The sequence below is a fragment of the Dreissena polymorpha genome, chromosome 8, assembly GCF_020536995.1.
Source record: "Dreissena polymorpha isolate Duluth1 chromosome 8, UMN_Dpol_1.0, whole genome shotgun sequence".
NCBI classification, from domain to species: domain Eukaryota; kingdom Metazoa; phylum Mollusca; class Bivalvia; order Myida; family Dreissenidae; genus Dreissena; species Dreissena polymorpha.
Genome location: NC_068362.1, coordinates 19638636 through 19663933, shown reverse-complemented (window position 1 = coordinate 19663933; position 25298 = coordinate 19638636). Strand labels below are relative to the sequence as shown.

General features: G+C 34.1%; 2 protein-coding genes across 7 annotated transcripts in view; one reads left to right on the top strand and one right to left on the bottom strand.

Annotated features, from left to right (window-relative positions):
- On the bottom strand, positions 1-10009 carry LOC127841627 (putative Ras-related protein Rab-33). The gene is made up of 2 exons (XM_052370603.1): positions 9640-10009; positions 1-7037 (listed from the first exon to the last, which is right to left on the bottom strand). The coding sequence occupies exons 1-2, from the start codon at positions 9892-9894 to the stop codon at positions 6540-6542; spliced, it is 753 nt and encodes a 250-aa protein (XP_052226563.1). The 5' UTR covers positions 9895-10009; the 3' UTR covers positions 1-6539.
- Positions 10010-14248: 4239 nt separating this feature from the next.
- Positions 14249-25298, top strand: part of LOC127842624 (N-alpha-acetyltransferase 15, NatA auxiliary subunit-like) — a 62218-nt gene continuing 51168 nt past the window's right edge. For 5 of the 6 annotated variants that reach the window (XR_008031793.1, XR_008031796.1, XR_008031795.1 and 2 more), the window contains exons 1-3: positions 14253-14477; positions 22652-22736; positions 22960-23064. Coding sequence is in view for 2 of the 6 variants with exons in the window: in XM_052372212.1 (XP_052228172.1) it covers positions 14421-14477; positions 22652-22736; positions 22960-23064 (247 nt within the window). In the remaining 4 variants the exon portion in view is untranslated. Of the gene's footprint in view, positions 14478-22651; positions 22737-22959; positions 23065-25298 lie in introns of all 6 variants that reach the window. The other variant, XM_052372214.1, reaches the window with a different exon arrangement.

The following is a 25298-nucleotide window of genomic DNA, read 5'->3' as shown; positions in this document are numbered from 1 at the left end:
TACAATGCAAAATAACAGTTTATCTGGTAAGTTCATAATAAAAATGCAACTAAATAATATGTTAAGCAAGCTTGCCGGCTAGTAAACTGATAAATGTGTTCAGAATGTTTAACAAAACATAAGTGCAGAGAACATCATTAGTTTTAATTCTCACCCAGTGAGTCAAGATTCAACAAATTAAGAAGATATTCCAAATCCATTCAATGTTCATAATCTGGTACATGTATATGTAAAACCTTGTTTTAAGAAATAATTTTCTAATGCAAGTCATTGAAATTATTTCTATTATTACAGAATTGCTGTTTTGTCACCACTGTATTCAACAATAAGATATGAGAAACCGTATACGCTAGCCTACAAGGGTGCTGATTCCATCTCATACCGTGATTACTGCCTTGTATCAATACCAAAACGTTGTAAACTTGACTTGTAATAATAATCGTGTTTTTCTTTGATACTCAATAAGTAAGAGTAAGAAATTGATATATAACAATTACACTAGCATTGTGGTATGAGGACTTACATTTAGTCTAGTTGGCTATGTTATGTAGTATATCTACAATATAGTTTCTTTTTCACAAAACCCACTCAACAATATCCTTGCATTATATTCTATCTTTACAAAGTATCAGCTTGTAATCCACATGAAACAAAGTGATAGAACTATAGATGCCAATCAAGGATTGGTAAATATTAGCTGTGTCATGTGAAAATGGGTCTAAAGCCAAATGAGGCAAGCTTTTTTTCGCATAAGGCAATGTATATTACAGTGATAACATGATAGCACATCGTTCATAATCCAATTATTAAGACATACATAATTATGCTTTAAATAATTGTTCAATGTAGAATTGTGTGGCACATTCCAGTCTATAGCTTTTTCTTTAAAAATGAAAGGCGAGATTATGATGCCTTACAAATGTATCTAGTATTAGTCCAGTTTCATTGGGTGTATTTTGCTTAACACCTGAATAAAATGATTTTAAGCATAACATAAACATTTCCCAAAATAACTTATACATGCCATGCCCTTCCAGAGATTCTTATATATGAATTCAAATCTCAGATGTTGAACTCTCAAACAACATAGAATCAACAAAAGAGCCAAAAAGGCACTCACCTGAGACTTAAGCTACTGAAGAAAAACTGTCCTGCCTATTGCACCCCTGTTTTGAAATGGACATTAACCATATCTTACTTGGCGGAGAGCATTCACAAGCTATTATTGAATACCACCTAGTCTTCGACAATTAAGTGACCCAATTCCAAACTTAGCTGAGATATCATTGGGAAAACTTTTCTAACAAAGATTGGGCAATAAATGTAGAAAGACAATGGACTTGAAATGACAAACTAAAGGCCATCACAAAAGCTCACCATAAGCATGTTGATTTAGGTGAGCTCAAAACCGAATACAGGGCACTTTATGCAAAATAAAACTTGTGCACATATACAGTATGGTGTCAACACATTGTTCAAAATACATTAGCAACATAGATTACATGTAGGTATTGTAGACTGGTTAGATAGTGAAGTTTATTCTTACCAAAGCAAATTCAAAGTAAAATAAACTTAACAAATTCTGAATCAAGTTTATTTTTATAATGCTACATACATTTAGACTACCGGTAAATATTGTTCAACAAAGCCTAATATAAAAAATATAACATCTTGACCCCAAACATTTAAATAAACAGCATGAAATATAACCAAAAAAGCTTGCCAAGATTGACCTGAAACTTGTGACTTCTATCTGCATTAATTGCACACTGGATTAGTTTTCTAGATGAGCCTCGCTCTTTGGAAAAAGGGGCTTAATACATAGAGGATATTTGTTGGATTCGGTGGATTATCAATTTTAATTCTGCGCAGCCACTAGTGAAAATATATATTTCTATGATCACAAGTGAATTAAAATCGTTATTCCACCGAATGCAACAATGTTTGTTTTTTTATGCTTTTATTCACAGTTTATATACATTGTTAAAGAGTTTATTTAAAGATTCTCGCTGGGATAATAACGTCATTTCTTCAAAAAAATGTCGTCCTTTTATCGATAATTTTCACTGTTTATTTTCACTGTTTGAAACAGTGAAATTATCAGTATTAATTTACTGATATTTCTCTATAAACCAAAGGAAAGCATAAAATAAAAGTCAATAAAGGGGCAAAATAGATTTACCTGTGCAGTCCACACATTGCAGTCCACACAGGCTAATTAGGCATGGCACTTTCCGTCTAAACTGGATTTTCACTTAAAAGAAAATTCCTTTTAAAGTGAAAAATTCCATAGGAGCAGAGTGTTGTCCTTGATAAGCTTGTGCAGACTGCACAGGCTTATCTTGGATGACATTTTCTGCACATACATCAAGCCCCTTTTTCCATACTACATACGGTAATCAAACTGTGTCTTATTAAAAGTTTCTGCACTTTGAATATCATTACAGGGATATAATGAACATTTTGAAAAGCCAATTTTTCATCATTTCTTTGTTGTTCAGTAACCCAGGATATAAAAGTTTTGATGAAAAGATCTCAGCATTAATTTTAGGTGCCAATGACTCATGGATTCCTGATAACATATCCCTGCGAAACTGTCTAACAGTATTTTAGGTGTGTGTGTGTTTTTTTTTTACTACAAATTGTAGTAACTTATTCTACTACAAAACCAAATATATTTATCACTATGCAGTATTAATCCTTCCCCACTTACAAGCAAAGTTACAATGGCTATGTGCAAACAGCATAAAACCAGAACAGCCTACGAGTAATTTGCAGTCTGTTCAGGTTTTATGCTGTTTGCTGCTCATCAGTATCTAAGGTTTGGAGATGAAGCCATTACAACTTTAATTTAGTAATAAAGGTATCTTATTTCATTTAACTTTCTAAAGGACTTCATAGGCGTCAAAATATATATCTAAGTGGTAAAGGGTTGAACAATATTTAACTACAGCCATAAAAGGCTTGTGTCAGGTTAATGTTGGCAAGATGTAACCTGTGTACATTGCACATTCCCTCTTCAACTTGTGTAACCCACGGCTAAACTATTTAACCCTTTCAGTGACACAATTTTTATTAAGGTGCTATTTATCTACATATAGAATAGTTGTACAATAATAATTCTTTGATACAATTAACAAATAAATAAGATTTAACATCAGCCAATGTTCTGTACAATGTTCATGATCACAGTTGAACAAGGCGTAGTCATCCACCAACACACACACATCAGGTTTAAATATCTAATTACAACAAAAGATTCATGGAACACTTGAAGCATACAAACTAAGTGATTGTCTGGCAAACTAATAGAAGAGACGATATACCTGCGTAATACAAATGCAAACTATCTGGGAAAACAAAAGGCAAAAGGTCTTTTTGCACTCACCTGAGACCCTGAGAAATTTAATTGATATTATCAGATCTGCTTTTATGATGCTTGTGTAAAAAAAAATCGCACCAAGCTATTCTACACCTTATAACACAGATTTTATGTGGGAGTTGCAATTAATAGAACAAGTGTTCTGACCAAGTTTGAACATTAGGCAAAGAAGGCTTCTGGTTGGTTGATCTTTATGAAATCGTCCACCAAAATGCTGGTACATATTATTTTTCATTATATCATACCAGGAAAAATGCAGTCTTATATTCCAGCAGACCACTTTCAAAATCTCACAAGGAATTAATTTTTATGAGTACAAAATTTAATATTCTGAGCTAGTTTGAAAATGATTGGATAAAAACATGATTTCTTGCTTGTTAACACATGTTATAATAAAGTCATACATCAGAAACTGCCCCACCCTCAGCCAGTGATGTTTTAAATGGACTTGAACAATTTCAAGTTGCTTGCTTATGAACACCAGTTTAATTATTAAACTAACAACTTTGTCAGTAGCTTACATTTACTACGATCCATCAATCAGATACAAAAGCTCTCACCAAGTTTCATTTAAATTGGGAAATAAATGTGACCACAACATTGTTCACATAATAAATATTAACAATTTAAGATAGAAAAAGCACAATGGACAAAAGATGATAACAAAAGCTCATAATTAGCACATTGTGCCCATGTGAGCTAAAAAATTAAGACTTGCAGCTTGGTTAATACAAGCAAATTGTTCAATTTTAAAAGAATAAAATATACCGTAGTTGTTTAAGCATTAATGCAGAAGAGAAATTAAACATAATCATGGAACAAATGCTATTAAATATATTTAAAGATTTTAATAACTATCTGTATAACTGGGAAATTATCATTTTCTGTCAATTAACCAAACAATACACACTTCCTTATCATCTTGCAGTATGAAACTAAGTATGCCTTGGGGTTGCTAATTTTTAAACCTGTGCACCTTAACATGTCAACATCTGTCTGTGCATTTTAACTCACGTGTCATCCAAATGTTTTATGTCATGAGGAACAAGTTTCATGAATAAAAAGAATAAAAAAACATGTCACAAGCTGTTAATTAAATCATGATTCTTCAGTAAGATTGGATTTTAAATCAATGATTTAAAACTATGAGCAAAAAGTAATACCTCTTTAAAATCAAATACTGGAAGCAAGACCATTAAATATATATGACCTGCATCATGTGACAATTTGCCTTATGCCATAGGCTGCCTAAAAACCAGAAAACCTTGTGTGACTTTACAGCTCCGTGACTAGACTGTTCAAGTGTGTATGCTAGGCTCGAGCTATGCTGCACGCTATTGGCATTACACCATTTTGCGTGATGCAGGTCATATATTAACCCTTTTCCACTCAGAAGCAAAGTGAAAATGGCTATGTGCAAACAGCTTAAAACCAGAACGGCCTGCGAGTAACTTGCATGCTGTTCAGGTTTTAAACTGTTTCCTGCTTACCAGTATCTAGGGGTTGGAAAAGAAACCTTTAACTTAAATCTAAAAATCTTTAAAGATCTTTCATTAATTGAACTTTCTATGAGACTACAAATGCGTAAAAATATGTATCCAAGTGGTAAAGGGTTAAATGATTTAATTACTTATGAGTAAACAAGCAATTGCCAAGCAATATGGTCCCCTACCGGTGAAACTCCACAATTGTCAGTCATTTTTTATTTATTTTTTTACATTTGTTGCCATAGCAACCAGAATTTTTGACATAGGAACAAAATGAATTGACATGCGAAATCTCCATATTGCCATCTGTCCATGTTTCAAGTTTCATGAAAAAATATGAAGAACTTTTTAAGTTATCGCAGCATCCAGAAAAGTGTGACGGACTGATAGACAGACTGACGCACAGAGCCCAAACCATAAGTCCCCTCCGGTTTCACCAGTAAGGTCAATAACTGTCTTTTTTTCAGATTTTACTGGTAAATTACAATCTGATTCTATGCTTCTGTATCATTTTCAAAATCATAGCAATTATTATTTCCGTTAACATATGGCATTTTCCAATAAGTTAAAGTGACTTAACCCACCAATCAACAGCGGGGGCAACAGTTACGCTCTTTTCAGTCTGGCTCAAGATGTAAGGTTCTGATTAAGTACATTTGTTATCAACGCAGTCTTTCAATATACTCTTTAAATGGAAATGACATCCTCCTTTTCAGGTAAAGGGTAGAGAAATGTCACCACTAAACAACAAAAACATTTAACAGTACTATGAATTTTTAAGGGCAGTATACTGAACATTATACACATAATATAATTGCATTTTTTAAACAATTAAGAAATATTTATTTTCAGTCTTTGATATATAATAACAAGAAGCATTAGCTCACATCAGCTCTAATTAGCTACTGACCGATTTAAAAGTATACTGATATACTTTTAGTAACAATAAAATACATATTATTATATACATAATTTTTTTTTTTCAAAATTATTTAATTGGTTTTAACTTAGTTTTAATTGATTATTTATACTTTAACCGAGATTTTTTTTGTTCCTTTTTTTGTTGCTTATTTTTGATGAGGTTTGAAGAGTACAGTTAATTATGAACTCAATCCTTATCAAGAATCATAAGAGATACAACTAACAGAACAGACAACACCAGAAAACAACTCAAATACACATGCTCTGTTTTAAATGCAAGCAAATCCTCACTTTCATTTAATATTTCAATGCATTTAGTTTTCTGCTGTCACAAAAAACAATGAAAATGTTCCTGAAGCACAAATTATAAAAAGTTTGAAGTTTGGACATTATATATATGCATAACATGTGTGTCTCATGCATTAATTAAAAATTGTTAAGGTTACCTAAGAAATAAGTTTTTACTTTACTTTAAAGTATTGCAATAAGAACAAAACAAATTGCAAACCTATAGCAGGAAACAGTATTCATTCATGAAAAGATTAAGGTTACTTTTAAAACAACTGTTAAACATTATTATCATGATTAACTCTGTTTAAAAACAAAATATGTGGAATTAAGATATAACAAAAATGGTTTGTTTTCAAATCAGGTCAATGGGGTTTAGCTATGTTCAGCTTGCCAAAAACACAGAATTAATTTAATTTTTACCTATGTCTTCTAACAAAAACACTAACAGTTTTACAGTTTTAACAAGAGCACCCTTCCCTGGTCCCATCCCCAGACTCGGCCCTCTGAAGCCCACGTTTCTCCGGTGAATCATGTATATTCACAACATCATTGCTCCTAGAGTAGCCTGTGCCATACATGTGAACTGGCATCATCGGCTTTGCATTTTTCAGTTTATGTGCAAGTGTCATGAATATTGCTTCAACATGATTAGCCTTGCTTTCATCTTTTGCTGATGTTTCGAACAATGGCATGTTATGAGAATCTGCAAACTTTTGCGCCAAATTTGTATTAATGGCAATTTTATCTGTCACATCACATTTGTTTCCAACAAATATGCGCGGTATTTCTTTATTCAGATTGTGTCTGTCGCATTCCTCAATCCAACCTGGCATGCTCTCAAATGATGACATTTTGGTGACATCATAAACGAACACCACAGCATGGACATTTCTGTAGTAATGCTGTACCATTGATTTTCTGAAACGTTCTTGACCAGCTGTGTCCCATAGCTGAAGCTGAAATTATTAAACATGCAACAATTGCTTATAAATAGGACCAAAGATTATTTTATGTATGCCACACTAAGTACCATTAGATTTGAATATTATTTTCATTAATAAATTTTTAAGATTATGAAGGTAACATTTTTAACTCTGTACATATCAATTTCAGGTACCGGGTAATTAAGTGAATGAAGACATTTCGGTCTGTTCTGATCAAATCCATTGTCATCAAGCTTAAAAATTTAAGTAAGTAACATTTATTTGTTGTGTGATTAAATTTATCATCACACCAGACTAGAGTAAACATGACCTACTTTCCACTGGAAAAGGTGAATATGGGGAATAATCATTTATACACAATAAATTAATTAAAACTCCTACATATAGGAAAACACCAACTGTGTAGCATTTTTTTAGGGTCATTTAAAGTTTATTCATAAAATGTCACACCAACGGAAAGATCCAAACTGAAAATGGATCTATCATCATCTATGCATTGAATTTAAATGTGACAGAGGGCCAATAGCAACATGTTAATTCCTCTTCGGGATTAATGGGAAGCCTATGTCATTTCTATTGGTTGAGTGACATAACAAGGAAATCATTATTAAATATATTCTTATTGTAACTTTATAAAGTGTCTAATATTTATATGCCCAGTTTTGCAGTTATGTTTTTTATGTATAAAATTGTATGTTTGTTGGGATTGATGGCATAATATTGAAAATTTGGTATGTGGCATAACCACAGCTTTAACCCTTTGCATGCTGGGAAATTTGTCGTCTGCTAAAATGTCGTCTGCTGAATTTCTAAAATTAGCTTTTTTTTCTTCAAAGAATAGCAAACAGTTTGGATCCTGATGCGACACCACTTTCTGTGGCGTCTCATCTGGATCCAAACTGTTTGCAAAGGCCTTTAAAATTCGGTTCCAGCGCTGAAAGGGTTAAACTGGATGTCCAAATAAAGAATAGTGTAATAAAGGATTTCAATATTTAAACAATTAATTACAGAGCTCCAGATAAAATTTTGTTAAATTCTTATTTTACTCCCTATTTTAAAAATTAATTCTTATTTCACCCCCAATTTATAAAATTAATTCTTATACTCCTTATTTGTTAAATTAATTATTTCAAGCGAGGGGTATTGCTGTTTTCATGTCTCAGCTGTTTTCCTGGACACTGAACCTAAATGTTTTTTAACCGCTTTAGATTCACAGTCCTTTACGCATGAGCTTATAAGTTCATCAATTATTGACGAAACCATGTTTTGGTTATTGGGTTCTTGAAAATCTTATAGAAAATATGCATGCAGCATGGATTTTTTCCTCACAGCAAACACTAGAATTAAGTTGACTTAAAGTGTAGGGTTTTTTTAGAGCAGAGACGAGTCAGAACCAGAATGAAATGTTTAGCCTATATAATTTGCTACTGGAAGTTTTATGCATGTTCAAAAATTATGAATTCATGTTTTATTTTATCATAGTTCTGGCTACCATAACTTTAAATGTCGCTTTTTATGATTTTTGACAGGCACGACTTTATAGTTATGGACCAACCCCATTAGGAAAGTCAACCAGAAATTCCCAAAAAGTTGACAGTTTACAAAGACCGGTCCAAAACAGCATTTAAATGCAGTTATTGGCCCAAATAAACCACTTGATCGGAAAGATTGACATTTTTCACATTTAACTGATATATTCTTTCACAAAATACTATCTTAAACATTTAAAATTTATCTATTCTGCTCTTACATATCGAGAAAAACAGCGATGTGACATACTTTCTTGAAATGCAAATCTCCCGAGATTTCATGGTCATATGACGTTATTTCTATTTTTAGTAACATACCATGTGCTCTAGTGTTTTCAAATTCAGAATGACATTTCCCGGCATTTCAGATTATTCTGGCGTGTTTTGTAAACAAATTGTAGTGTAAATACAAACTCAAGGTAAATATTATTTAAAACTACCTGATTCACACTGAAATCAGTCTTATAATCCACCAGACGTAAGTTGTTAATCACAAATAATAGATTTCATAAAACGAAAGTAATGTTTACAATTTCAGCAAAAAATGTCAAGGTCGATCCGAAAGTATCCAAATGAAAACTCGTCACGTGACAAAGCGACAATGGCGTCAAAATTGTGAATTTCAGACTGATGGGAGTTATTTTCATCTATTGTAAGATTCATTTGAAACATTTGAACCATAAAATATTCCCCGATGCAGTAATTTATATTCATTCACCAATATACGGAGAAATGTATTCAAGAAAATGAGCTTTCTTTGATTTATAGCATGACATAAATATGTTACGACTCTGGTTGACTTTCGATACGGTGTCGGCTTCAGCGTACAGGTATGTCAATACTATATAAACTGTACGCTGAAGTTTCTTTAGCTAATTTTATCAATGTGTAACTTAACGCAAAGACTTTAAATCTAAATCGTTATTTTAGAAATTCAATTTGTTTGTACACCTTTACGCATGTTATCTGGAGCTCTGGAATATATTATGCATATTGTTTTTCTTAAAGATTTTTTGGCCAAAACATTAAGAAGTGTGCAATATTCAACAGCATTCCAAAAGCACAGGCGTCACAATTAAAAGTACCTTTAACTGCTCTCCGTCAACATCAACTATTCTCTCTCTAAAGTCAACACCAATAGTTGCTTCAGTTTTATCTGGAAATTTTCCACAGCAAAAACGGTATGTCAAGCAGGTTTTTCCCACATTGGAATCGCCAATCACAATGATTTTAAATATCCGCCTCTGGGTCTGTTTTTCCAAAACAGTAACAGATCTCTCGGAAGACTGGGGTTTAGGTGACGTGTCAACAACATTGCCTGAACTCTCAGAAGTTGCCATAACTGAATTATTTTAAAAACAATATAATTAAATTAAAATTATATTTAATAAACCCACATATATACGGTTACTCTTCATAACAAAGTGACGTCGCAATTGGAGGCATCCATTTTGACAGATAAAAATACTACACCGAATAAAACGTAATTAAGGTTACATGTCACTGTTAACGGTTCGCTGTACGCCGATTTCAATTCAAGTATTTGCCGCTTTTAATTTAAAATTGCATGGCATTGCATACTTAACATGAATCTAGTGATTTTAGACTTGGGTAAAAGTGCAAAATAGTATCACTGTGTGTAGTGGATAGTTAATTGCAGGAATTTTTGACTGGGTTGGGGCGCACGTTTCAATGTGAATTTTAATGCTTAAACACCTTGTTTGTGATATAAATTTACGGAATATAACAACTAAATCAACACATTCTGAAGTCTAAAGCTGAAATTAACATCAATGTTTAAAGCTGTAGATTTCAGAACTGTATGATGTATGGTGAATAAGGAAATCACACTTCGAAAATAAAAAAATATTAAGAAATGTATCATATACCGGGTAGTATGACTGTCATATAACCATATTAGTATTTTCTCTTTGAATTCAAACCTCCTCTCAAGTTTAAAGTAAATTTATTATAACATGTTTATTATCTACATCGCATTTTTACTTTCACCATCATCAACACACATAGACCATCACAATCGTCCACAACTCCTATATTACATTTAAATTATTTTTTTCTATATAATAGCCGTTTTCCGGAGTTTTTTACGCAATACTTTCGGATATTGAGCTTATTTTTGGTATGTGAGTCTACCTAAATGACCTTCAGACGAAAAGTGAAATGCGTTCCGGTGCATTTGATTTTTGGCGAAGTTATGGGCCTTAGACTTTATAATTTTCTCTACAATAAACGTTTTCCAGAGGTTTTTACGCATCTCTTTCACATATTGAGCTGTTTGTGATGCCCGCGGTAGTGTGACATATAGCAGTTGGAATGTCAGTCCGTCTGTCCGTCTAAGATTTTGACCTGATATATGGTGTGTGAGTCTACCTAAATTACTTACAGATGAAGTATTGGTTTCGTTTCAGTCCATTGATTTTGTGCGAAGGTATGGGCCTCGGACTAATACAAAGAAACTTACCCGTTAACAAATGACAATTATCAATATCACCTCTCTAATTTCTCCCAACATTATTTGTTTTTCAACCTCATGTGTCAGTTGCTTCAATTCGCTGCTTCTCTTTCCATGGCCAATTGAAAGACGTGTTACATCAACCATCGATAGAGGAAGTTTTCAGGATCACAAGGGGTAATTGACGCTCGATTGGTCATTGTCGGCCCGGGTACTACGTTTAAGTATACTTTAATGTTCTCCGGGTACGGAAAATATACCAACAAGTACCCGGCCATTTTCGACTGTACCCGAGTTTTATTCCCGCCAAAAATCCGATATCGTAAAACGCACTACGGAATAAAAAAAGAAAGAAATGACTTCGAAAAAACATGCCTCAATATCCTTACGGTGGCATAAAAGGGGCATAGGACAAATTTTATTTAACGGTCTCTATGACGTCTCATAGCTATGACGTGCGCACGCGATAGCTATGACGTGCGCACGTCATAGCTGACCAATCAGAGAAGGTATGAGATCCGAATATGTCGCGCGGGTAATTGCAATATTTAGGATTTTTTTCTCTAAGAAATGTTGTGGAACAAGTCAGTAAAAATATTTAATGTTATGACATGTACCGGTAGTTCCATTAATATTTTACATAGTATATATATTGCGAAATGAAATTAAAAACCGATTCGAAAACAGAATTTCGCATTGGTTTTGAAGGTATAGATACTTAAAAATAATATAAAGTTAAAAAAGACAGTGATATAATCAAATTAATGACACATTTTATTGAAAATCCCCAAATAAAATATGTGATCATGATGCCATGTAGAGCAGTTTATCCACCAGACATTCATTTTTTTCGATACGTCGACTATACATGTCCTAAGCAAAATAGGGCACTTCTGATAACTTCGAATTATTTATTTTTATCTCATTTCATTTAGTTGCACGATATACTTTACTTTTTACCAAAGCAATTTTCCTTGACAGACTATTATTCATTTTGGGTAAAAGTTAAATGCGATGTGCTGTACGATTGGCATAAAACGAAAGCTTATGCGTGTTTACCAAATAGCAGCAGTTTTTGAAGAATGCATTGCAGTGACACTTCCTAAATATGACACTTAGAAATCGAACTCTAATGCCCGTTAGATATGAATGTAATCATCACAAATTGTCTAAAGATAAGAACTAACGTATTTTGGAAAACAGTTTCATCCATACTCAATCAAGTGATGTATTTGCATATTTTTCTCCCCAAAATAAGTATGAATATAGTTTTTGGAAATGTCAGTTTTACTTACAAAAGGTGCTTCATTAACTTGGAAATTGAATTTGAGCTAGGCTTAGCAATCGCGTGCGCACGTCATAGCTATCGCGTGCGCACGTTATAGCTATCGCGTGCGCACGTCATAGCTATCGCGTGCGCACGTCATAGCTATCGCGTGCGCACGTCATAGCTATCGCGTGCGAACGTCATAGCAATCGCGTGCTCACGTAATAGAGACCGTTAAATAAAATATTTTCTATGTCCCCTATATGCCACCGTAGAGTTTCGATAATATAGAGATCAGTTTACAAAATATTGACATAAATATGACCATAATTATTTAAAAGAAAATAGCCGAGAACGACCAATTTAGCGTTAAACCTCTCGGGTACATTTAAGTATATTTACCATACCAGGGGTACATTAAAGTATACTTAAGAGTACCCGGGGTACATTTGAGTAGAACTCGAACTGACAATGACCAATCGAGCGTAATTGACTGATCAGGATTGTGTGCATATACAAGGCGATTAGAAAACAATGCCAAGGGGCTTATCTCCAGTGGCGAGCGCTGATCCCCTTTTTCCCTTTATCAGGGACAATAAAACACATCTGTTTTTTTGTATTAAGGGAATATGTATTGTTCGCCGTTTCATGAGAGAACAATTTGCAGAAGGCCCATTATTAAAAAAAAATCCAAACTCAACAGCCAGCTGCGGGGCGGGCTCTAGGGCCCAGGGCATGGGTACGGGCCTGTACTGCTACATCCTCCGATTATAAATTACTGGTATTATTTGGGAATTCAGGAAACACTAAAGCAGTGAAAAGTAACAATCATTGTCCCATGAACTCTTCACAAACTCGCACAATTCACACATTTCAAAAATATACGAATCCTTGTCAGTCAGTTTGACAAAAATGAGGTATGACAACAATTTTGGCACAATGGTACACGTAAGAAACGTATATCCCAAAATAATCCAGAAGTTCACATATAAGCAGCATGGGTGTCTTATGAATTCAGCAAACGCATGAAAAGAGTTCAATTTCATCATATAATCGCCGAGTGTAGAGACGGCGTGTCGCACTCACAACATGTGTCACTAGCTGAAACTGAAACGTCAAATACGGCCATAATGTGCAGATTGCCCGAAGTTAACTACATCATATACTAGAATAATGCATTTTTTTAAATGACACCATTTGAGGGTAATCACCTATGATTTTTGTGTTATTATATTTTTTTAAACAAAACCAGGTTCGAATCCTGATCACGTCACCAACATTGGCGCCCAACGTAAAACACCCACCGTGTGTGTCCAACGTCTCAAAATGTAGTGGCATTAGAAAATTCGTTGAAGAATTTCACAATTCGAGATTGTGTGAGTGGCAGGGTTCGGTACAAGGAGAACTTATACTACCTTGATATATGAGCTAGCTTTTATAGCGACGCGGTAGATTGTCTGTCTGATTTTAAATGAGTATTGACTAGTGTTTATAGAATCTTTATCTTTCATCCAGAATGATGGGGATAAATGAAACAGTATATGAATGAAATGAAAAGATAATGAGATTATAATGCGCAATACAATATACAGATAGTCCTACAGTCAATTCCTCTAGATTTGGAAGCGGAATGTCCCAACTATGGTCGGGGATCTCTCTGGCTGGGTTATATACATGTTCAATTTGTTTGCGCAACAAGCTGTATTTGAATCCTATCCGGATAACTGACTGCCGTGATTTGAATAAAATACTTCTGAATACACAATCTGCACGCAGAGTCAAATCTCTGTGAGGAGGTTGCTGAATACAGCGAAAATACAACCGAACAATAGTGTAGATTTTAACCTATTTTTATAATGCGGTGTCGTTTTATTGAAGAAATCTATATTTTTTTTGTGAAATAACATATTTATTTATTATTATTGGCATTAAAAACATTTGAAAATATGTAATTATACGCTATTAACACTATTTTACTTTAGTTATAAATTTTACAAAAACCGACAGACAAAGTTTTGCGACATCCTAACGTGATCAAACATTTCATCTCCATCTTGGAATTTACACGAGGTTTTAAGAAGAAACTTGTTTCTTGCCACTGATTAAATGCCTTTATCTTGAACACCATGCCAACAAAAAACCCTTTGCCTCCGAAAGAAAATGCCCTGTTTAAACGCATTTTAGTAAGTACAAGTCTCGTGAAGTATTATTTCAGTCACTGGAGAATCGGTGATAAAATAAGTTTTCTGTCTGCTTTCGCTTAGCAAAGGATTGCATTCATATATTTACTGAGCGTTTTTTACTGTTTCCATCATGTTTTTCTATGTATTGGCGATTGCGTGGATAAATCATTATTTTCAATGCAGTAAGCATTATCTCAGAGTTTGCCCCACCCACGTTTGTAAAGTGAATTTGACCTAACAAATTAACATAGAAACGAAATCCAGACTTTCCATCAGTAGTAATTAAATTGTAGAAAAAATTTCAATTTATAAACCCAGTACATCTTAAAACTAATGATAGAAAGAACAACTGGGAAGTGCAAAGAAGGCTTTTCTAAACTCTGGGTTGTATCTTGGTCTCGTGAAATTTGCTCTTGACTCTTGAGAATTTTGCTCTATGAGTAATTGAAGCTTGACAATATAGTCTGGAAAGTACATCTATTTACAGGGGTTTACAGTCAACTCGTACCTAAGTCAACTCGCATGGTAGTCAACTCGCACTTTTTTTGGTTAACTCGTACGGAAATCAACTCGTATCTAAGTCAACTCGCACAGTAGTCACAATATTGATGTATTAATGGGTTCTAAATGAGTTATTTATGCATAAAACAAATGAGAAATACTTTCAGAGTTTAGTTCAATAATTTTTTATGAAAAATATTCACAAAATAACAAAAAAAAATTTTTTTCACAAAATATTGTTTTCTCCATGGTAACGTTACGCACATTATAACAGACATTTTAAGTACTTTTATATATATTTTAACTATCATTTTACTTTTTATTTCATTATTAACACACATTATCAAAGCTTTATATATGTACACAAGTATAGACATGCATCTATATACTTTTATTTTAATATTTACTTCAATATATTTACACACAGAATCATAGCTTTACAATATGTACACAAGTAGAGATACATCTAAATACTTTTCTTTTAATATTTATTTCAATATTTACATACATTAACAAAGCTTTACAATATGCACACAATGAGACATACATCTATATATTTTTTCAATATTTTCCCACACATAATCAAAGACCCCCTATCAGTAATAGCCTTATATACTCCTCGATAATCAGTACCCTCTTAAGCTCTGAATGACCGACAGATTATCTGTTTATTGTAATTTTAGTGGTGAGAAATAGGGTATTGTTACTGATTAGGTGACAGCTGTTTTCAATATCTTTCATAGCTCATTAAAAATAAAAAATATAAGCTTATACAAAATTTATAACAATTAAATAGAAATTAGAATACAAATAATTAAAAAACAAAAAACCTGAACGCGGAAATAAAGCTCTACATAGACTTTCCACTATTATTAATCAACACGCGAACAATTAAACGTATTTGAATAAATAATTGCAAATTACATATATTCTGATATTGGTTAAAAATACTTTGATCGAGTGATAACAGTATCACAAAAACAAACTTTCATCTACAATACAAATAAACGTTTATTACATAACTTCGAGCAAAGCTGGTATATTGAGAAAAGCTGGTATATTGAGATAACTACTTGACTTTATGACAAATCAGAAATAAGAAATACAACATACTAGAGCTGCAACGATTCGATCCGATTCATCGAAAATCGATTCGAAATGCTTCGATTCGATTACGATACCAAACCTACCAAATTCGATTCGATTCTTTAACATAAATACATATATAAACATAGATCCGTAAAGCGCGCTGTATTCTGACTATTGATACAGGAAGGTGTAGGTTTTATCTTTACTTGTAATTACGACGCGCGCGATTGGTTGCTAATTACTTTAGTCATCCAATCAATAAGCCCGTTACGGTCTACTTTCGGAAAAAGCGTCAAAATGGCTGAACAAGTTGTTGCCGACAAATTGAAATTATCAGATGCGCCTAAGAAGCTAAAATCAAAAGTGTGGCAGTATTTTGGGTTTCGGGATGGTACCTACCGATAAAGCAAAGTGTAAACTGTGCTTCACGGATGTGGCGTACGCTAAGTCCGGCTAAACCACTAATCTAATGCAATATGTCAAACGCAAACATAACGTTGATTTAGCAAGTCTAAGAGGTCGCAAAAGTGCAACTACTCAAGTCGCCAGCCAGAAAAGTAGTTTCTTTCTGTTGAGTTTTGTTAAGTTTATTAGAGAATGTGATTTGTCCTACAGGTAACAGGCGATGCTGTCATGGCACAATGGTAGACATGCTTATGCGGTTTTGGGTAAAAGTATAATAGTGATAATACTACCATTCAACTGATTCCAGATACGTTCTTATGATTACTGTGAAACCATTTATTTTCGACAGCACAAAATTTCGTCATTTTTATAAAAATGACGATTTCGTCAGCACTTAAATTCGCCGATTTCTGATTTTGAATTTTAAAAAAATGCGTCAGTCAATATCCGATTTTTGTGTAATATATATTCGCGATCAATCGCAGTTGCGAAAAATCGTGGTATGAATGCGGGAACACACTTGAGAATCACTGCAGGAGGTGGGGCCTGTTTGTCACATGCCAATTAACTAGTCTTTTGTTATCAAGGGACAGTAATGGACCCTCTTAATGTTTGCCATACACACGTTCATTGTTATGATTAGCGGACAAGTGGGATCGAATAACCGTTAACGAGTGTTTGTAACAACGAAGCCAATTGCCAATTAGTCTTATTCTATTATTATAATTGCCATACTAAAATATTTTTTATTAATTTGTGATAAATACGCATGTTGATCACACATCGTCATCTTTTCATTTGGTTTATTGTCTTTCATCGGCATTCGCTGCGTGATGGCTAATATGCAACACCCCTGAAAAAACACAATGCACCTAATGGGTAATAAAGTTATAAACAATTAGCGCTTATTCATTACCATTCTACATAAACGAAGTCAACGCATTCGATACAGCTGTACTGCACACGCGTTTTTAAGAAGTGTAACGTGTCAGTAAAGTACCTTGTGTAATCTACATCCCTTTGTGTCAAAACCGGATAAATCTTGATTACGAAACAGCAGTGAATGTGTGCATGGATTATGTTGGAATTAAATGCAAATGTCTACGGTAAAGTTTTAAAATATTGTTCAACTTAGTGTTTGTTTTTGTTCAAACATAGAACATGATTGTTCGTTGGGATCTTAAATTCGCCGATCGGTCGACTGACGAAATTTATGAAAATTAATGCCTGACGATTAATAATGGTTTCACAGTATTTATTTATTTTTTATATTATTGTGTAATCAACACAATCTTCTAGTCAGAAGTTTTTATATTAAAATTGAGTCCTAATTTGCTATTCTTTTTTATGTGTTTTATTGAAATCACATTTGAACAGAAATGTTAATTTTGAGGCATAAGAGTGAAAATATGATAAAACTAGGTTTGAAGATGAATCGAATCGAAAAAATCGGTATGGGAGTGTCTGAAATCGAAATCGAATCGAGCTGTTGGTGAATTGTTGCAGCTCTACAACACACCACTAACACGATTTCGATTATCTTCACATTAATTAGAAATCTAAAGAGATCGTTATAATAACATAATACACGAAAATAGAAAATGTAAGTTTTGCAACAGACGCGCTATAGAAAATGAGTATCACTTTCCACTTGTTTGACATTCTAATGCAGTCGGCAAATAGGCTTTTTCTTTAGTTATGAAATATTCTAGTATACAATGATATGAATGGTACTTACTGGTTTCGCATGTGTTCGGTGTTGCCATTTTTGGCAACTATCGCATTCAATTGCTTGCTGCCCTGGACCCACATTCCTTGAACACAATATACACGGATAATCCATCACACAAAAAACGCATGAATTCACTATACATATGTATTCCGTGGTACATATATGTTGATAATGATAACCTATTCTTTATTTAGTCAAGTTATATACATAACTAAGATCTATTATGAAATAACCGCATGAAACAAACATCACCTTATTTTCGTTTTAATTTTCTTTAATTTAACCTACACCTGATTATAAAAGTAAAACTTTTTTGTTACAAGCTAAATTAACTTTAATTGAATCGTGCGTGGTATACAACACCCTTTACAACATTCTCCATTTTGTGACAAACATTAAAGTATCAATGATTTATTATCATACCAATTTAGTTTAATTGATTAATGCTTTGCCATTTTAATAATTGTTAGTTGTATATAACACCTTTCACACCTATTACAAACATTCATATAACCCGTGAAAAACACCGACTACAAGTGTAAAAGAGCCATTAAATGTGACAATCGTATATTCAGATTATTAAAAAAGGACATAATTTCTATTATTTTTACTTATAAACTTCTTATAAACTACTGATCATATTACATCCTTCATCTATTTCTATATATTTTTTCGAGGCGTGCGAGTTGACTTCGAAAAGTCAAGTTGACTAGAAATGCCGTGCGAGTTGACCAAAAAACGTGCGAGTTGACTACTGTGCGAGTTGACTTAGGTACGAGTTGACCGGCACCCATTTACAGGGGTTTCATTAAGAGCCGGGGCCGAGGATTTCCCCGTCTTCTTTGACCAGAAACCCCCGCTACTATTCAATTGGAAAAAAAAGCCAGATGTAAATATTTTTAATTTTGTCAAGGAAAAGTTTATATATACTTTTTTTTTTCCCCCAATCCGAGTCGATTGGGGGAGGTCCTCCATACCCCCAAGCCTACTTTTGAAATCACCCTCCAACTACAAATATTAATGAAACCCCTGTATTTACTCTGTTACATAATTGGTACCATACATGCCAGATGTCCTGATCTTTGCGGGACTGTGCTGCTTTTGTGGTGTTTGTCCTGGTGTAGGGCTGTCACGATTCACCTGTATATCGGTATAACGCGGTGCATGTCGTGAAAAAAATCGCACCGCGGTATGGCGTTGCTGTTTTTTTAAATATTATTATATTAGCACAGATATAAATACATAACATAATAATTTTGATATAGATATCGTTTTGAAAATTGTAAAAGCGATTCAAAAGGGCTAAATAAATAATCTGTTAATATCCAGGTCAAGCAAGCGCTTTCACTTGTAGATGTTTAACTTTCACTTTTAAAATAAGGCGATGTATGGGTCCGTACCTTTTTGGAATTTGGGACCGATTTCCTTTGCAAATATTATAAGTTCATAATTATCAAAAAGATGTTTATTCTATTTCTTATTTTCTTTCTTTAGTATATCAATCGTTCAAAGCATGGCATTTCCGAATCATGTTATCTTAAGATTCTGAACAAGTCGAGGAAAAGTCAGAACACTACGAATTTTCAATACTGGGCTCGCTGACTCCGCATTTTAAACATGCCCTTGAAGCGTTCGATTTACACAGATTGTAGTCACAGCTATTGTAAACAACATGGCGGACATTTTAGAAAAAGACGCGAATAACAATAACAATGACTACTTCTATCAAGTTTATTACAGTGTCTTTTACAGTTTCTAGTCATACTATGATACCAGTGTTTTCTGATTATTGAGTTTAATAAAGTTTGTAAAATGTGTTATTCTGCAGTTTTCTTCACAGATACATATTCTGTAAAATATCGCGGTACGTACCGCGATACAGTGTTGACGTACCACGATATACCGCGGTACGTTCACGGCGTATCGTGACAGCCCTATCCTGGTGTTTCACAGTTTGTCCCGACATTGGGAAAAAAACTACATACATTCTATAAGGAAAAGGTCACAATAAAATTCTCTATTCATGGTTGAATAAAAACAGTGTTGGATGCGCGCACATCGCGTTGAACGATTTCACATGCCTCTGTCCCAAATTAAAGTCAAATAGAGCAGGGCCCTCAATCTGTCAAATCCACGGCCGAAATTCGGCCACATTGCCCCCCTGAAAAGTATACTTTTTCCCCTTTTTGGGGGAAAAATTCCCCCTAAAAAAAAAAAAATAATAATTTTTTTTAAATTTTTTTTTTTATATAGATAGATGTCTCATGATTATTATATCTCATTTCTATTTTAATTTAATCTTGTCAAAGCTACTAAATTATGAAATAAGCAATGAATATAGTGCAAACATGTACAAATGTAATAATTAGATAGTAAGTAAAAAATCCCCTCAAAAGGGAAAATGCCGCGAAAATTCCCCCTGGTATGGGTAGCGACCCGTTTCCCCTAAAATGGATTGAGGGCCCTGGAGAGGCCTGCCCCACATTTCATGTTAGGGATTCATCCACAAAGTGCACATGTGTGTTTGCTTCCGGAAAATGGAGAACATCTGTGTTCATGAAATTCTTAAACACATTTATCGTCAATATTTGCCTGAAATTATGAGGTTTTATAAGTAATATACTGATTACTGACTACAGTCAAGGTGTCATGATTGATCCTTTTAGGTGTCCCGCTTTTTGTCAAATGTCTTGACATTTTTAATGGAATGTCCCGACTTGGACCTAAAATTTTCTGGCATGTATCAGGCTTTTTCCGCCCTATGCCACGGGTCCGAAATTCGGCCCCATTCCCAATGCAAATCTGGTTGTTTTTTTCCCAATTGAAAAAAATTCCCAATTCCAAAAAAAAAACAAAAAAACATTTAAGTTAACCTGATCCGGAGTAGAAAATAGAAAGTGTTGCATAATTAAATTATCTGTTGCCTTGAATTTGTTTTAAAAACTGTAAAATATGTTAATGATTATTTAAGACTTTCCTTATTTTCCTCAAAATCCGGCGCTTCACACGATTTTTTTCACCTCAAAAAAGGCCAAGCCTTTTCCCCAAACTCAGATAAAAAAAAACCTGCACTTATCTCACATGTTCATAATACTTTGTAAAATTTTAATAATAAGTTATCAAAATAGTCGTTATTTACCAGTTAACGGCTTCTTTGAAATATAAGAAACACTATTTACATGCGATAATTTTTCCCAATTGAGCCAATTTTGCGAATAATTTTTTTCCCAAAATGGTGGTTTTCACAACGCGAAATTCCCAAAATTCCAGTGTGGCGTATTCCCAAAATGGAGCGGAAAAAGCCTGTGTATGTTAGTAACCCTATCATAACGCTAAACTATAATTATTCAATGATGTCGGAAGTGCTGTCCCCAATCCAGGCACTAACAAAGCTGACTTTGCTGATCTTCACAAGCAGTTTGTATACTTAAACTGCATCACTTATGCAAGTTCATCAGCACCGCTGCTGGATGTGAACATGTACAGACTTCATTGACTACATCATTTTGATGGATGTTACATGTCAGGGTTCGACATAAACTTTTTTTACAGCAAGACCATCGGACCAGGTCCTCTTAAAATGTACTAGCCCGAATCTGATGTCTACTAGACCATTAATGACATAGCAAATAAACACAATTGTGTCGTGTAATTGTTTAATCAGGTTTTATCAGAAAATAATTAGTGAACACAAGACAGTTATTTTGATGCACAGAGTAAAAAATAAAATAAAACTATTTAACAACATAAATTTTTATAATTTCACTGTTTATCACCAGTTAAACAAATGATGTCTGTACAGCAGGTGACATTTATTCAACGTCATAAAATTCTGGCCTCCTTGACCGCTGTGCCCCATGCTACCACAGCTCCAATGCCCTTTTCCCATCATAATCTGTGTCAGTTTTACCGTTGGATTCTTCTTTATTAACTTATTTGTCGGACGAAAATCCAATCTTGAACAAAGCCATTCTTTAAATTACATTCTCTCGTCTGCTTTGCCAAAATGTTTACATTGACGATACCGATTTTCAATATAATTCGTAAAAACATGATGTAAAGTTATACAACACTGCAGAAAATCATAAATATTCATGACAACTTGACCAATGGAAACAAGCAATTTCTGCAGGAAGCTTTCCTTCGCGTCTAAAAAAAGTAATGAATCATGTGAATGCTCTGCGTTTATTTATATACGCTAGTTTTGTTCTGATGTAAATAACGGATACGAGTTATTTTACACATTAAGAGAAAAAAGTTTTTGGTAAGTTGTAGTTATATGAATCAGTATAGATTTTTTATGTACGACCAGTCGGACAAGCTAGTCCACAGATTTACTAGCCCGACCTCCGATTTTACTAGACAATGTCTGTCGGACGTGCCTTAGTGTCGAACCCTGCATGTGTAGAGTGTGTTTAACTGTTCTGTATTCATTATTTGTTTTCAGAAATGTTACGAACAGAAACAGTACAGAAATGGGTTGAAATTTTCCAAACAGATTTTGTCAAATCCCAAATTTGCAGAACATGGAGGTATTAATTTATATTTATCTCATTCGTTTTCTTTTTAACTGTCACATACAACATAATTTTTTAATCCATCAAATATGATGCCTGAAGGTCCTATTGTGAATTATACTACAAATGTGTCAAGGGCCGGATAGTTTTCCTCCTGATAAACTTTTACAATAAAAATATGACAATCATTATTTATTGTTATTTTTTAATTGGAACAAATTGCTAATTTATGTTACAGAAACTTTGGCAATGAAAGGGCTGACACTGAACTGCCTGGGTAAAAAAGACGAGGCCTATGAGTACGTGAAACGGGGTCTTCGGAATGACCTTCAGAGCCATGTCTGTATCCTTGCAATCAAGTATTTGTACACAGAAACAGTTGGCCAAATACGTGGACTACTTATCAGAGGCTTATCAGATGTTCCAGGGATTTTTCTGCTATGTAAAAAAGGCCGTACAATGGACCTGATCCCAAAGCAAACGGACCCGATCCCAATCCAAAATTATTTTTAAAAAAATCCCTATTTCAAAAACAATTTTTTTTTTTTTTTTTAAAGAAGTGTCTTATAACTTATGATAATTAGACTCTATATCTCAATTTTATTTTTGAAGCAACTCATGGAATATATAACCATGATTTTTATCCAAAATGGCCAGGAAAAGACCTGTTAATATTTGTTGATAATCAAAAACCATAATTTGGTCCTTTTTTCGATAAAAATTACCAAATTTGCCTGTTTTATGGATAAAAAAAATCCCAATTTGACCTGACTCCTTTTCTGATGCATTGGGCTCATGAAAATATTTTTTGAAACAATAATTGTTGCAATTTTCTCATTAGAAATGAGCCTTGACTTTAAAAGTCAATTACGAATAAAAGCAAATTTTATTCTTCTGTGTGTAATGGGAATGAACAAATGGCTGTTAAAAATCCATTTGTCCGCACGTTTTTAGGAGTGAAATCTTGAAATGACAATTGAATTTCCCAAAACTCTCATACAGGACAACCGAAAAACATTGTTAGGCACTCATGCAGGACTAGTGCAGTCTTTGCAAACATGGTTAGGCACTCATGCAGGACTAGTGTAGTCTTGACAAACATTGTTATACACTAATGCAGGATGTAGTCTTGACAAACATTGCTAGGCCCTCGTTTAGGACAAGTGCAGTCTTGACAAACATTGTTAGGCACTCATGCAGGACTAGTGCAGTCTTGGCAAACATTGTTAGGCACTCATGCAGGACTAGTGCAGTCTTGACAAACATTGTTAGACACTCATGCAGGACTAGTTTTGTCTTGTCAAACATTGTTAGACACTCATGCAGGACTAGTGCAGTCTTGGCAAACATTGTTAGGCACTCATGCAGGACTAGTGCAGTCTTGACAAACATTGTTAGGCACTCATGCAGGACTAGTGCAGTCTTGACATATTGTGGCTCCTGGTTATCTGGATTAATTGGTCAATGAAAGAGGGGGGAGGGGGTAGGAGTAGGAGAACAAAAGAGGCGGAGAGTTGAGATAATTTTCTGATTTTTTTAGCTCGACTATTATATATCAAATATATATAGTGGAGCTATCCTACTCACCCCGGCGTTAGCGTGAGCATTGACATATTGCGTTTATATTTTGCATACTTCTTTACCAACATGACCCCAACCTATAAACAAGAGCAGACAACTGTATCAAGCATTTTGTAGAAATTATGGCCCTTTTTTAGCTCACCTGAGCACAACGTGCTCATAGTGAGCTTTTGTGATCGCCTTTTGTCCGTTGTGCGTCGTGCGTTGTCCGTTGTGCGACGTCAAAATTTGCCTTGTTCACTCTCTTAGAGGCCACATTTATTGTCCAATCTTCATGAAATTTGGTCAGAAGATTGGTTTCAATGATATCTTGGAGGAGTTCGAAAATGGTGACGTTTGCTTGAAAAACATGGCTGCCAAGGGGCGGGGCATTTTTCCTTATAAGGCTATAGCAAAATCTTGTTAACACTCTAGAGGCCACATTTATTGTCCGATCCTCATGAAACTTGGTCAGAAGATTCATCCCAATGATATCTTGGACGAGTTCGAAAATGATGTCGGTTGGTTGAAAAACATGGCCGCCAGGGGGCGGGGCATTTTTCCTCATATGGCTATAGTAAAACCTTGTTAACCCTCTAGAGGCCACATTTATTTTCCGATCTTCATGAAACTTGCTCAGATGATTTGTCCCAATGATATCTTGAATGAGATAAAAAAATGGTAACCTTGGCTTGAAAAACATGGCTGCCAAGGGGCAGGGCATTTTTCCTTATGGGTATAGTAAAATCTTGTTAACTTTCTAGTTTGCTTAATCTTCATGAAATTGGTCAGAACATTTGTTTCCTATGTAGTAAAGTTTGGTTTTATTATGTCAATATTATGTGACATCAACTGTATTATGTTATTTTTCATAACACAGAATTTTCATAGTTAACATAACTGTTTTAATCCTTAACACTTATGATAAGCCTTTCAACTAAGAGATAACTGAAAGAAAGACAACATGTACATGATTTTGCAGTATTTATGCAGTATTTATCTCCCTTGTTTAACCTG

Coding starts and splice junctions, on each gene's coding strand:
- LOC127841627 (XM_052370603.1), bottom strand. CDS start 9,894: ATGGCAACTTCTGAGAGTTCAGGCAATGTTGTTGACACGTCACCTAAA. Junction 7,038..9,639: donor TTGACGGAGAGCAGTTAAAG/GTACTTTTAATT, acceptor TAATAATTTCAG/CTTCAGCTATGGGACACAGC.